Raw genomic sequence first — 13,200 nt, 5'->3', positions numbered from 1 at the left:
CAGCCCTTAAAAACAGTAGCAAAATTAATGATTAATCTTTATACATGTATATATACAAAGAAGACAGTAGGATAATTTTATTCCAAAAGTGAACTTTTTCCTTTTTTTGCTTTTAGCGGCCATTGAGTTGGCTGCAACTCATAGTGACACTATGAACAGCAGATTGGAATCTTGCTTTATCCTGTGCTGTTTTCAAGTTCTCCACTATGCCCAAAGCAATTATTATAGTGATTGCATCAATCTATCTCCCTGAAACTTCTTTTCATATTTTTCTTATTTTCCATCTTTTTTCCACCTGTACTTCCTCACAACATGTCTAAAGTATATGAGATTAAATTTCATCATCTTTGTTCCTTAAGAACACCCTGATTGAATATTTTCCAAGGCACATCTATTTTCGTTTGGTTCTCCACAAGTTATTTAACATTCTTTGCCAGCACTACAATTCAAAGGCCTCAGTTTTTCCTTGGTCTTCCTTATATGCATTGTTGAACTTTCAGATGCATCGGAAGCAATTTCTAATGACATGACGTATCAGCCACACCTTAGATCTTAAAATTTAAAATTAGATTGCATTTTGTCTTATGGTGTATAGGAAACTTTTTGAAAAAACGTATGACTAAAAAAATTAGCATAAAATAATTACATAAATAAATTCATTGTACTTTTGGTAAAAATGAACTAACTGAAAAAAAATAATAAAGACAAGAACCTATTCACAAGCACCTGAAATCTTGATATATCAAAACATTAAATATAGATAGGAACAAATTTAATATACTTTCATTTTTTAAAAAAGTTATTGTTATTGAAAAGGGAACTTTTGTCATAGAGTCATAGATTCTTATTTTCTATTCTATTCACATAAAATCTTATATAGGAAAATAACTGTCTAAACAAGTACGCGAGGTGTCAAAAGATTTCTGTGGTAATGTAGACACGTTAAACTGTATAGACAAATGATTATCAAATATTTTTATCTGTATTTTACTTAGATTCAACATTCACTCAGTGGAAATTGCATCATCACGGATTTTTAGTAATTTGATAAGTAAACAATGTGCTAAAAAATATCCAGATTCGGAAAGACAGATTAAAGTTTTGGAAAAGAAACTGTGGAAAGTAAGAAAAATTCATAAGAGAAATGTTACTTTGTAAGTATTATTTCTACTTGAGTTATAAAAGTAAATGTTTAATAAGATACATGAACTTTTACTAATTATCTTAAAACTCAGATGTTTTTATCATTAAAACTTATTTGTGATGTATCACTTAATGACATATCTAGTTAATCTAATTGCAGTTCTCTTTGGAATCACATAAAAGAGGATTATTAAGTATTTTATTGATTACCCACTGTTTACAATACTTTCCTTAATTTTATTATCTTAGTTCTTTCCTCTTTTTTTAGTTATACGAAGTATGATTTTAAGAAATTACAAGTTGCAACTTTGCAGAAAATAGAGTAAATGTGTATATATTCACTTTTAAGGAAGAACTTGTAAAATGGAGCATATACTATTTAAATATGTTTTTATATCTTAATATAGTACATTAAAAATGAGAATTTTGCATTTTCATATTGATGGTGTTTAGGTCAAATATTATCTTGGGTTACAAAATGTCTTTGCTATTTTTGTTTCAAGTTAATCTAGGAGAAAAAAAAATTATTAAAATATCCCCATGCTGGTTCAATAATCTTTTCAGACTCTTGAGATGAATAATAATTATAGTGGAATAAATCATACCTTTCTTACTATATCAGGTAAATTTCTGAGATGACAGTGGTCAGATAAAATAACTTGAGGTCTCAAAAGAGTGATATAACACACATTGTAATAATTCATATCTCAGTGTACCAGTGTTCAATTTAGCTTATACATAATAAGAAGACAAATAAAATACCCAGACATAGCTGACTTTTTACCATTGAGTTGACTCATGATGATGCTATTTGTTACAGACAGAGAAGAACTGTTCCATAGAATTTTTTCTTGACTATAATCTTAATGGAAGCAGTTACCTATACCATTCTTTTGTGGCACCACTTGTTCAACAGCCTTTAACCTTTAGGTTAATCATTCATTCATTCATGCACACCATTTGTACCACTTAGGAACTTTATTTACAGAGTGGTTTATTATAAACCAATTAATTGCTTTCTTTGTTGTAGAAATGACCTAATGTGTGGTATACGTTAGTATATATGGTCTAATAAGTCTGATTCTCATTTCTCTACATGTCATGCAATTAAAATGATAGGATATTGACTTATTTTTGTAATTTTATAATTGTGGTTTTAGTGAAAGTTTATTGAAAGGTTGGACTTTCATTCATTCACAATTGTATATTTTCCTCTCTCTCCCTCTTTTCTCCCTCCATGAGTCCACTTTGTAATGCACCTTTGTCACAGATTGTAACTTTTCATAAACAAAATTCCTAATCATACATTCTTTTCAGATAGTTCTCTTCCCCTCATTCAGTGTTCTTTGTCTAACTCTTCTCTTGTTCTCCCCACAAACCCCCATGCCAGTCATACTTTACAACAGTGGTATTAGCAAGATTTGTCCTTTTGTGACTGAAGTGTTTAGCTCATTAGAGTGTTTTCCAAGCTCACTCATGTTGTGTAGTGTTTTACAAGTGCATTGTTTTCAACACTGCATAACATTTTATGGTGTGAATGTATCACAGCTTTTTATTGATTCATTTGTTAATGCACAGTTGGACTGCTTCCATATCTTCACTATTGTGAATAATGAAGCAATAAACATGGGTTTGTGTATATATATATATATATATATATACACAAACATACATATACATATATATACATACATACATACATATATCTCTATATCTATCTATCTATCTATCGCTGAATTAAGTTTCTTTAGGATACAATCCAAGTAGTGGTATGTTGTTGTTGTTGATTTCCATCAAGTTGAAGATGACTCATAGTGATACTATGAACAAAAGGTCTATGGCCTTTCAATAACTATCGCCAATTTTCTAGGTTCATAGAGTTTACAGAGTCATGTGGTTTAGGAATTGGATGCAAATCCTGCTTCCAAACCTATCTAAAAACTGGGAGCTCACCAAACACTGTCCAACATGGGCAGCCACTATGGCGTTTGACCCCCAATGGCACAAGGTTCAGCTTCACAGCAAACCCAGATAATTTTAGTACAGCAAAATGACAGAAGAGTGCTGTACAACTTAGAAGAATGTGCCTCCAAAATTAAATAAGAACAGCAGTAGCAATAGGCCCTCAGACCGAACTGACATTTAAATACAAAGGCCTTCATAAAGTTTCCAGAGGTATGTGGTTTAGAAAGTGGATGCAGCTCTGTTTCCAAACCTGAATCAATCTGTGAGCTCCACTAAACACTGCCCATAATGGGTATCACATTATGGTAGCTTAACATACCTATGTCACAGTTGATCACATCACAGAAACTCGAAGTTGCTTCAGTAGAGCAAAGAGACGACTGCTGTACCACTTAAAAGAATGTTCATTCAAAAATCAATCAACAGTTGGCCCAAGGACCACAGGCCCTTGGGCCCTACCACCTTTTTAAATTCCAGGATGCCCAAATGTTGGTGGACTATGAGCCAGAGACCCGAAGCCGTCTGGCAAGTCCAATCTCCTGACCCCCACTTGGGGCAAAAAAGAAGCCAAAACACCCCTTAACATTCCTTACATGACCCTCAGCAAGGCGTGAAAATCCGTCAACCAGTATAACACTGATTCCCAATAGCCATCACTGGTGTTGTGTTGTTATGTGCGGTTGGGTCGCTTGCGACTTATAGTGACCCTAAGTACAACAGCCCTAAACCCTGCTCTATCCTGTGCCAATCACACTGCCTCTGACACACCTATCCTGATTTCCCCAGTCACTGAATCAATCCACCTTATAGAGGGTCTTTCCTTCCACCCTCCCAAGCATGATGTCCCTCTCCAAGGACCTCTCTTCCTTACAACATGTCCAAAGTATGTCAGACAAAGCTCCAGAATCCTTGTCTCCAAGGACCAGCCTGGTTTAACCATCTCTAGGCTGAATCTGTTTGTTTTCTTGGCAGTCCATTGTACATTCAATACTCTTCTCCAGCACCACAGCTCAAAGGCATCAATTCTCCTTCTATCCTCCCTAATCATTGTCCAACTCTCTGATGCATAACAAGTGATTGCAAAGATCATAACTTGTATCAAACACACCTTAGTCTCCAGAGTGACACCATTGATCTTCAGTACCCTGGAGAGGTCCCTAACAGCAGACTTTCCCATTGCAATACATTTTTTGATTTCCTGGCTACTGGGGCCAAAAGTGTTGACTGTAGAGCCAAGCAGACTAAAGTTGTTAACAATCTCATTCTCTTCACCATCCATCCTGATTTTGCCAATAGGTCCAGTGGTGAGAATCTTTGTCTTCTTGACATTGAGCCTCAATCCATCCTGAAGGCTGCAGTCCTTGACCCTCTGCAGCAAGCATTTCAGGTCCTCCTCAGTTTTAGCAAGCAGGGTTGTGTCATCTGCATAACGCAGATTGTTAATAGATCTTCCATCAATCATGACGCCACACTTCTCCTCATAAAGCCCAACCTCCCGGATAATCTGTCTGCATACAGGTTGAAAAGGTATGGAGATAGGACACATCTCTGGCATACACCTTTCCCAATTTTGAACCATGTGGTGTTTCCTTGCTCTGTTCTGACAACTGCCTCTTGGTCCAAGTATAGGTTTCGCATTAGAATAATCCGGTGTTCTGGGATTCCCATTTTTCTCAGAGTCAGCCACAGTTTATTATGATCCACACAATCAAATGCCTTTGCAAAGCCAATGAAACACAGATAGACATTCTTCTGGTATTCCTTGCTTTCAGCTGAGATCCATCTAACATCAGCTACAATATCCCTAGTGCCATGACCTCTTCTAAACCCAGCCTGGACTTCTAGCAATTCTCTGCTGATGTGCTGTTCCAGTCGTTTTCAGATAATCTTCAGTAGAATCTTGCTTGCATGTGAGATCAATGATATTGTTCTATAGTTTCCACACTCTGTTGGGTCACCGTGCTTTGGGATGGGAACAAATATAGATCTCTTCCAGTCAGTTGGCCAAGTGGTTGGTCTCCAGATTTCTTGGCACATCCAGGGCGTCATCTCTTAGCTGAAATATGTCAATTGGAATACCATCTATTCCTGGGGCCTTATTTTTTTGCTATTTCCTTCAAAGCAGCTTGAACTTCTTCCTTCATCACCATAGGTTCGTCTCATATGTTATTTCATTAAATTCTTCTCTGTCTGCCAGTTCCTTTTGATACAGTGACTCAGTATATTCTTTCCATCTTCTTTTAATACTTCCTGTATCACTTAATATTCTTTCTAAATCAATAGCCATCATAGCTGGGTCAATTGATGTTTTTATTTCCAGTGTTTTAAGACAGCACCAGAACAATTCCCATAGTGATCAAACCACTTTTCATTCCAATTAGCAGTGAATAAGTGTTCCAATTTCTGTACAACCTTGCCAGCATTTGTTCTTTGCTGCCCTGTTGAAATTTGATACGTTTGCTGAGATGAGATGCTATCTCATAATTGTTTTGATTTGCATCTTTATGATAGTAAAAATTTTGAGCATTTCTTCATGTGTCTGTTGGTCATCTTAATTTCTTCATTGGTGAAGTGTCTAATTATATCTTTTACCCGTTCTGAGATTGGGCCGTTAATGTTTTTCTTGAGAATTCTACAAATTATAGATATAAGTTCTTTTTTCTATAGGTCATTCCCAAATAGTTTTCTCCTACCTTTTCTTCCCCTTTAACCTTGTAAGAAATTTTTTTATGTGAATTTGATCTTTATAAGGTTTCATTAACCTATTTTATTTTCTCCTTGCTGTGGATTTTTCATTATGCTTGGAAGTTTGTTCATGCTGTAGGTTAGGGTTTCTAGAATTGTTTCTAGTTTTTTCTCTGATGAATCATATAGGTTTTGATTTACTTCTATTTCTCTGATCCACCTTGACTTGGAGTTTGAGTATGGTAAGGTGGAGTGTCATTTCCCCTCTTAACTGATTTTGTTCCCTTGTAAAAAATAAGTTGAACATAGGGAAATGTGTTGATTTCTGGCTTTTCAATTCTATTCAATTGACCTAGTGCCTGTCACTGTTCTATTATGGTTATGTAGTAGAATCTGAGGTCAGGAGTGCCATGCCTCCTACCTGGATTTTCTTTTTCAGTAGTGCTTTGCTTATTTGGAGTATCTTGACTGAATTGGAAATTTCCTCTTCCACCTCATTGAAGAACAGAATTAGCATTTTTTTATATGTTGGATTTTCAGTCTTTCTTTCCTTTTGATGTGTTTGCTCATTGCTATGAATTGACTACTAGGAACAGTTTTTGGCTGTTTCTCATTGGTTTTGGTAAGTGATGGTTCCATTCTCATTTGTTTCAAGAAAAGTATTTTATTTTTTATTTCTTCTATTACCCACTCATATTCAAGTAGAATGTTGTTCAGATTTCAGGTGCATAATTTGTTCTCTTCTGGCTTGAGGAAACCCTTGATTATGTTTTCATCACTATTTGGGGGTGATATATTGCTTTTGTTTTGTGCAGGGTGTAAGATACTATATTTCTGTTTCATTGCTTTGATAGTTTTCCTTGCCGGGGGCCCTAGCAGGTCCTAGATCTAATGACCTTAGTTGGGAAACTCACACCACTACAGAGGAAGGAAAGGCTACTTGTCCTGTCTGAATATCTTTCTGGACCCTGAGCTTGTGGGAAGACTTGCTTCAGGTGGGGACCTTAAAACTCTAGAAGGGAAAGGGTAGGCAACTCACCCTACCTGTGTTCTTTCCTCTCTGGTCCTGTGGACAAGTTCTCTAAGTGTGGAGAGTACACTGTGAAAAGAAATTTCTCAGCCTCTGATCTTTCCTGTCCGGTCGCCCAGGTGGCTAGAATGTTCACCCAGGCTGGTAAGCCCACCAAAAAGGGAACTAGAGGAGAGCTTGTCTGTATCTGTTCCTATCTGGTATTGCAGTAAAGTTCTCTGTGGCTGTAAAGCCAATGAGAAGGGAATTAGCTCTGCCTCTGTCCTGGGACTGCAGGGAAGATTACCCTGGCTAGGGAGAACACCCCAAAGGGAATTTGAGAACTTGCCCTACTTGTTCTTTCCTCTCTGGACCTGCAGCAAAGTACTCTGGGAATACAGATTTCCCTGGTAAGAGAAGTTGCTCTGCCTCTGTCCCAGGACTCCTGGGAGTTTCACTTTGGCTTGCAGCTCACCTAGAGAAGAGTTCACCTTGTGTATGCTTCTGTTCCTTCCTTTCTGGTCCTGTAGTAAATATCTCTGTGGCTACAGAGCTCTCTGGGAGGGAAGTTGGCTGACTTAATTGATCTTAATGTAAGCCAACAATAAGTGCTTCTTGTACAAAATAATCTTATTGATTTGCATATAATCATATACACCATACTTAATGTATGGAATTTGTATTTTATATAATCATTCATGTATGTTGAGTTTAATTAACATATTTTACATAATTATTCATATATATAATATTTTATATAATTTATTATATTGGTCTATGCCTATTATTATCCCATTCAATATGAAGTTAAATGGCAATTTGTAATCTGAAACCAGAGGTAATTAATGTCTAATTTGTATCCTATACTTGAGGAAACTCTGCTTGGGAATTAATTAATTTTTTTAGTTGGCATATATAGAATAACTTCAAATGTGAAGAATAAGTGAGTGTGTTTATTTTCTTCATTACATATCATCACTTTGCTTACTGATATTTTTCTGATAATATTTTTATTTTCAGTTATTTAAACTCATATTCAGGTGCTAGAGTTCAAAGGCTTATTTTAGAGGTGGCTGAAATGCAAGAGCTAAAGAAACATCTTAAGAAACTTACACAAGTTCCTTCAGATTGCACATATACTGATCGTGCACGTGTGGATTATAAGGTAAGAGAAAAGAAAAGGGGATGAATTTTTTAATATTTTCTGTGTGTCTACCTTTATTCTGTTGCTTAGACTATAAAGTATATTGTTTTTATGTACAATCAAGTCAGAATGAACTCATAGCTAACTCTCAAATAGGTTTGCAAAAATAATAAATAACAGGAGAGGGAATTGCCCATTTCTCTTGTGGAGTAGCTGGTGGATTTGAACCAAGTGATTTTTGGGTACGCAGGTTAAGTTCTTACCATTAGGCTACCAGAGTAAACAACGAAGTTACATAAATTTATCATAATTAAATTAACTGAATAATAAAGTTGTAGACTAAAAATTACTTTTATTAAAAGCAGTTTAAAACTTCATGACAACATCACTAACATTCCTAAATTTTTCCTTAGAAATAATTGTCCTCATCTATTAAAGCCCAAACAATAGCACAATGTGATCTAGAGTAGACGTGTACTCCCTATGGTTTGTTTCCTTTGTATTGTTTTGTTTTATTATTATCATGATAGTTTACAGAGACTTTGGGTATCCATTTATTCACTGTTGCATTTTTATCCCTGTCCACTCCTTCCCCCAATTCGCATTTTTCTTTAAAAAGTAAAAGGAAAATTCTTTCATTGTTATAAAATCCCACCCCTAAGTCTACTCCATACTGCTGCCTTCATTCTGAACTCCTGTCATAACAATAATATCTAACCGTACTAAATACTAAATATCTAACCGTATTAAACAGTTCTCTCCCTAACCTGTTTCAATGCAGTATACATTATTTATCCCCTCTTTCTCAATCTCCCCCCCAAAACCCTATGCCAGTCCTCTGTTATAAAAAATGACATTATGAAGTATTTGTCTTTTTTGTGACTGAGATATTTCAATCAGCATAATGTCCTCTAGGGTCACCCATTTTGTATAATATTTCATGAGTTCTTTGTTTTTAAATGCAGCATAGTATTCTACTGGGTGAATATGCTATAGCTTCTCTATCCATTTGTTTGTTTATAGGATCTTGGGTTGTTTCCAACTCTTTGCTATTGTGAACAAAGCCACGATAAACATGGATGTGCATATCTGCTTGGGTGGCGGTTTTCGTTTCTTTGGGGTATATTCCCAGTAGTGGAATTTCTGGGTAAAATGGTATTTCTATTTGCAACTTTTTTGCGAAAGCATCATACAGCCTTCCATAGTGGTTGCACCATTTTACACTCTCACCAGCAGTGAATAAGGGTTCCAGTTTCTCTGCAACCTTGCCAGTATTTGTTGTTTGCTCTTCTGTTAAATTTTGCTATTCTTACTGGGGTAAGATGATATCTCATGGTTGTTTTGATTTGCATCTCTCTTAGAGCTAGAGATTTTGAACATTTCTTCATGTGTTTGTTTGCTATCTGAATGTCTTCTTTGGTGAAGTGTCTGTTCATATCCAGTGCCCATTTTCCAATTGGGTTGTTTTACCTTTATCATGTTGCGGAGCTCAAGTAGTTTATAAATTCTAGATATAATTCCCTTATCTGACATATTATTATCAAATACTTTTTCCCCATCTGTGGCTTCCCTTTTTACCCAATTGAAGAAGTTTTTGGGTGTACATAGGAATTTGATTCTTAAAGTTTCCATTCATCAATTTTAATCCTCTCCTGGTTGTAGATTTTTCAGGATGTTTGGAAGACTGCTTATGTTGTAGATTAGGACTTCTAGAGTTCTTCCAAGCTTTTCTTTAATGATGTTTATAGTCCTTGGTTTTAGTCTTAGGTCTATGATACACTTTGAGTTTTGGGTTTTTTGTAAGGAGCGAGGTGTGGATCTTGCTTGAGTTTTCTGCAGATTGTTTTCCAATTTTGCCAACACCATTTGTTAAAAAGACTGATTTAATCTCCTTGTTAAAAATCAGTTGACCATATGTAGATGGGCTGATTTTGGGATTCTCAATTCTATTCCGTTGATCTATGTGTCTGTCATTGTAGCAGTACCATGCTATTTTGACCACCACAGCAGTGTAGTAGAATTTGAAATCAGAGTGAGCTGCCTCCTACCTTTTTTTCTCTTTTTAAGGAGTGTTTTGCTTATTTGAGGCCTCTTTCCATTCAGAATGTAATTGGAGATTGCATTTATTATGTCATTGAAGAATGGAATTGTTACTTACATTGGGATTGAATTAAATGTGTAAGTTGCATTTGGTAGTATTGTCATTTTCACAATATTGAGTCTTCCTATAAATGAGTAAGGTATATTCTTCCACTTCTCCAGGTCTCTTTTTGTTTTTTGTAGCAACATGTTGTAATTTTCTTTGAATAGATCATTTGTGCTTCTGGTTAGAATTACCCCCAAGAATTTAATCCTGTGATTAGCTGTTGTGAAGGGTAATGTTTTTCTCAGATCCAGTTCTGTATTCTCTTTGTCACTGTAAAGAAATTCTATTGATTTTTCTATGTTGATCTTGTATTCTTCCACATTGGTGAATTGGTTATCTATATTCAGTAGCTTTCATACCGAGTCTTTAGGGTTTTCTAAGTATACCATCATATCATCTGCATAGGGAGATAATTTTACCCTTTTTGCTAATTTGGATACCTCTGATTTCCTCCTCTTGTCTTACTGCTATCACTAAGACTTCTAATACAATATTGAGTAGGAATAGTGATGGTGGGCATCCTTGGCTGGTTCCTTTTCTCAAAGGAAATGCCTTTAATCTTTTCCATTGAGAATAGTGCTGGCTCTCAGGTTTGCATAGATACTTTTTACTATAATGAAAATCTCCTCTAATCCTATTTTGTTGAATGTTTTAAGCAGGAAAGGGTGTTGGATTTTGTCTAAGGTCCTTTCTGCATCAAATGATAGGATCATGTGGTTCTTGTTTCATTGATTGTTATGTTGAACTGATCTTAACTCAATTCTGACTCCAACATCCCCTCCTGGAGAGTCATTGACTGTGGTAATTGCTTCATGCTGGAATTGGGTGCTATCTTGTTTATAGGGGTTTCTGATTGCTCTGTAGCCATACTTGTGTTGTTGTTGTTGTTGTTGTTATGTGCCGTTGAGTTGCTTGAGACTCATAGTGACCCTGTGTACAACAGCCCTAAACTCTGCTCTGTCATGTGCCAATTTCACTGTCTACAATATTCCCATCCTAATTATCCCAAACACTGAATCAATCCATCTCATAGAGGGCCTTCCCCTCCTGCACTGTCCCTCCACCTTACCAAGCATAATGTCCCTCTCCAAGGACCAGTCCCTCCTTACAAAATGTCCAAAGTATGTCAGAAAAATCCCCATAATCCTTGCCTCCAAGGATCAGCCTGGTTTAACCCTCTCTAGGCTGAATCTGTTTGTTTTCTTAGCAGTCCATGGTACATTCAATACTCTTCTCCAACACCACAGCTCAAAGGCATCAATTCTCCTTCTATCCTCCCTAATCATTGTCCAACTCTTTAACACATAACAAGTGATTGCAAAGACCATGACTGTATCAGATGCACCTTAGTCTTCAGACCGACACCATTGCTCGTCAGTACTTTGGAGAGATCCCTAACTGCAGACTTTCCCCATTGCAATACGCCTTTTAATTTCCTGTCTACTGGTGCCAAGAGTGTTGACTGTGAAGCCAATCAAACTAAAGCTGTGAGCAATCTCAATCTCTTCACCACCATCTTGATGCTGCCAATTGGCCCAGTGGTGAGAATCTTTGTCTTCTTGATACTAAGCCTCAATCCACATTGAAGGCTGCAGTCCTTGACTCTCTGCAAGCAAGCACTTCAGGTTCTCCTCAGTTTCAGCAAGCAGGGTGTGTCATCGGCATAATACAGATTGCTGATAGATCTTCCTCCAATCCTGATGTCACATTTCTTCTCATAGAGCCCAGCATCCTGGATAATCTGCATACAGGTTGAAAAGGTATGGAGACAGGACACATCCCTGGCGTACACCCTTCCCAATTTTGATGTGGTCTTAAATGTTCTCACATTGTGCCAAGCATGTTGAGAAGCATAGGGTTAAGAGTCATGATTTGAATAAGACGATATCTTTGTATAGTCATCTATTTAGTACGGACACTTGTGCCTGAAAGAAAAAAATGTCACCGATAGGCTAAGGAAGCATTGTTTAAAAAGTAACAATAGTCAAATTATTATAACTTGTTTTTGTTTGCTTTTTAAGAAGGTAAGAGTTAACAATCATGAGGCTTAACTCCAAATCTGAGACTAGGATCCTCAATAAGCATGGTTGTCAAGTTTTATAGCAACTAACAGATTTTAAAGTTTCAGCTGGATAACTTTTTAGACATCTTTGATTATAATAGAAACCTTACATCATTAGGAAGATGTATAGCTATACTTTGCATTGTTGCTGTTTCTATGTGCCATTGCCTATTACTCATAGAAACGCTGTGCACAATAGCTCTGAACCTTGTGTTATCCTTACTGTCTCTGACACAACTACCTCTATTACTCCTGTTACTGTGTCAATACATCTCATCCAGGATCTTTCTCTCCTGTGCTGTCCCTCTACCCTACCAAGCATGATATCCTTCTCTAAGGACTTGTCTTCCCTGACAACATGCTGAAAGAATGTCAGATGGAGCTTTAATATCTTTGCCTCACAGGAACAACTTGATTTCAACCTCTCCACGATAGACCTGTTTGTTCTTCAGGAAGTCCATGATATGTTCACTACAGCCATTAGTATTAATTATAAGATTTATTCTTTATTCTGTAGAGGTACAACTAATTCAATTACGTCAGGGGCATAACTTTATGGGAGACTTTTGCTGATACGTAATGTTTACTCTGCAAGAGAATCATTCACTTTAGGGCCTTTTTTGGGTGATCTGAGGTGTGGCTTTTCTTAATGTTTTATACAACTAAGACTAGAACCATGACTCTTTGATGAACCCTTTCTGATATATTTATGTTTGTGTCGTTAGGGACAGTGGTTGTGAACTTCAAAGAGATGTTTCAGATTGGTTTGGAGTCCTAGTGCTGCCTTTTGCATTTTTTTGCAAACATTTAGGCTGTGTTTGTAAGAAAATGGGCACTAATGACAGTGGTTACTTTGTGGTAGTTAAGGTTCTGATTTATATATCTCTGGATCACTCCAGTATTCTTACTTAGAGATACAAATAGTGTTTCATCCTTTCATTTAATTACCTTGGTTACTTTAGTAAATTAAGAAAGTTTAACTTGAGAGGTTTTAATTCCTCTAATTAAATTATCATGGTCATATGAATGTTTTAGAGGTTCTCTTA

General features: G+C 36.3%; 1 protein-coding gene across 1 annotated transcript in view; it reads left to right on the top strand.

Moving 5' to 3' along the window:
* LOC102860030 (probable ATP-dependent RNA helicase DDX60-like) overlaps nucleotides 1-13,200 on the top strand; it is a 191,875-nt gene that overhangs the window by 112,689 nt on the left and 65,986 nt on the right. The window contains exon 21 of the mRNA XM_006896669.1: nucleotides 7,843-7,967. Within this exon, the coding sequence (XP_006896731.1) occupies nucleotides 7,843-7,967 (125 nt within the window). The remainder of the gene's footprint in view (nucleotides 1-7,842; nucleotides 7,968-13,200) is intronic.

The sequence above is a fragment of the Elephantulus edwardii genome, unplaced genomic scaffold, assembly GCF_000299155.1.
Source record: "Elephantulus edwardii isolate Elephantulus edwardi_28Jun2011 unplaced genomic scaffold, EleEdw1.0 scaffold00188, whole genome shotgun sequence".
NCBI classification, from domain to species: domain Eukaryota; kingdom Metazoa; phylum Chordata; class Mammalia; order Macroscelidea; family Macroscelididae; genus Elephantulus; species Elephantulus edwardii.
The sequence above is the reverse complement of the archived record's forward strand: the minus strand, read 5'-3'. Positions and strand labels throughout refer to the sequence as shown.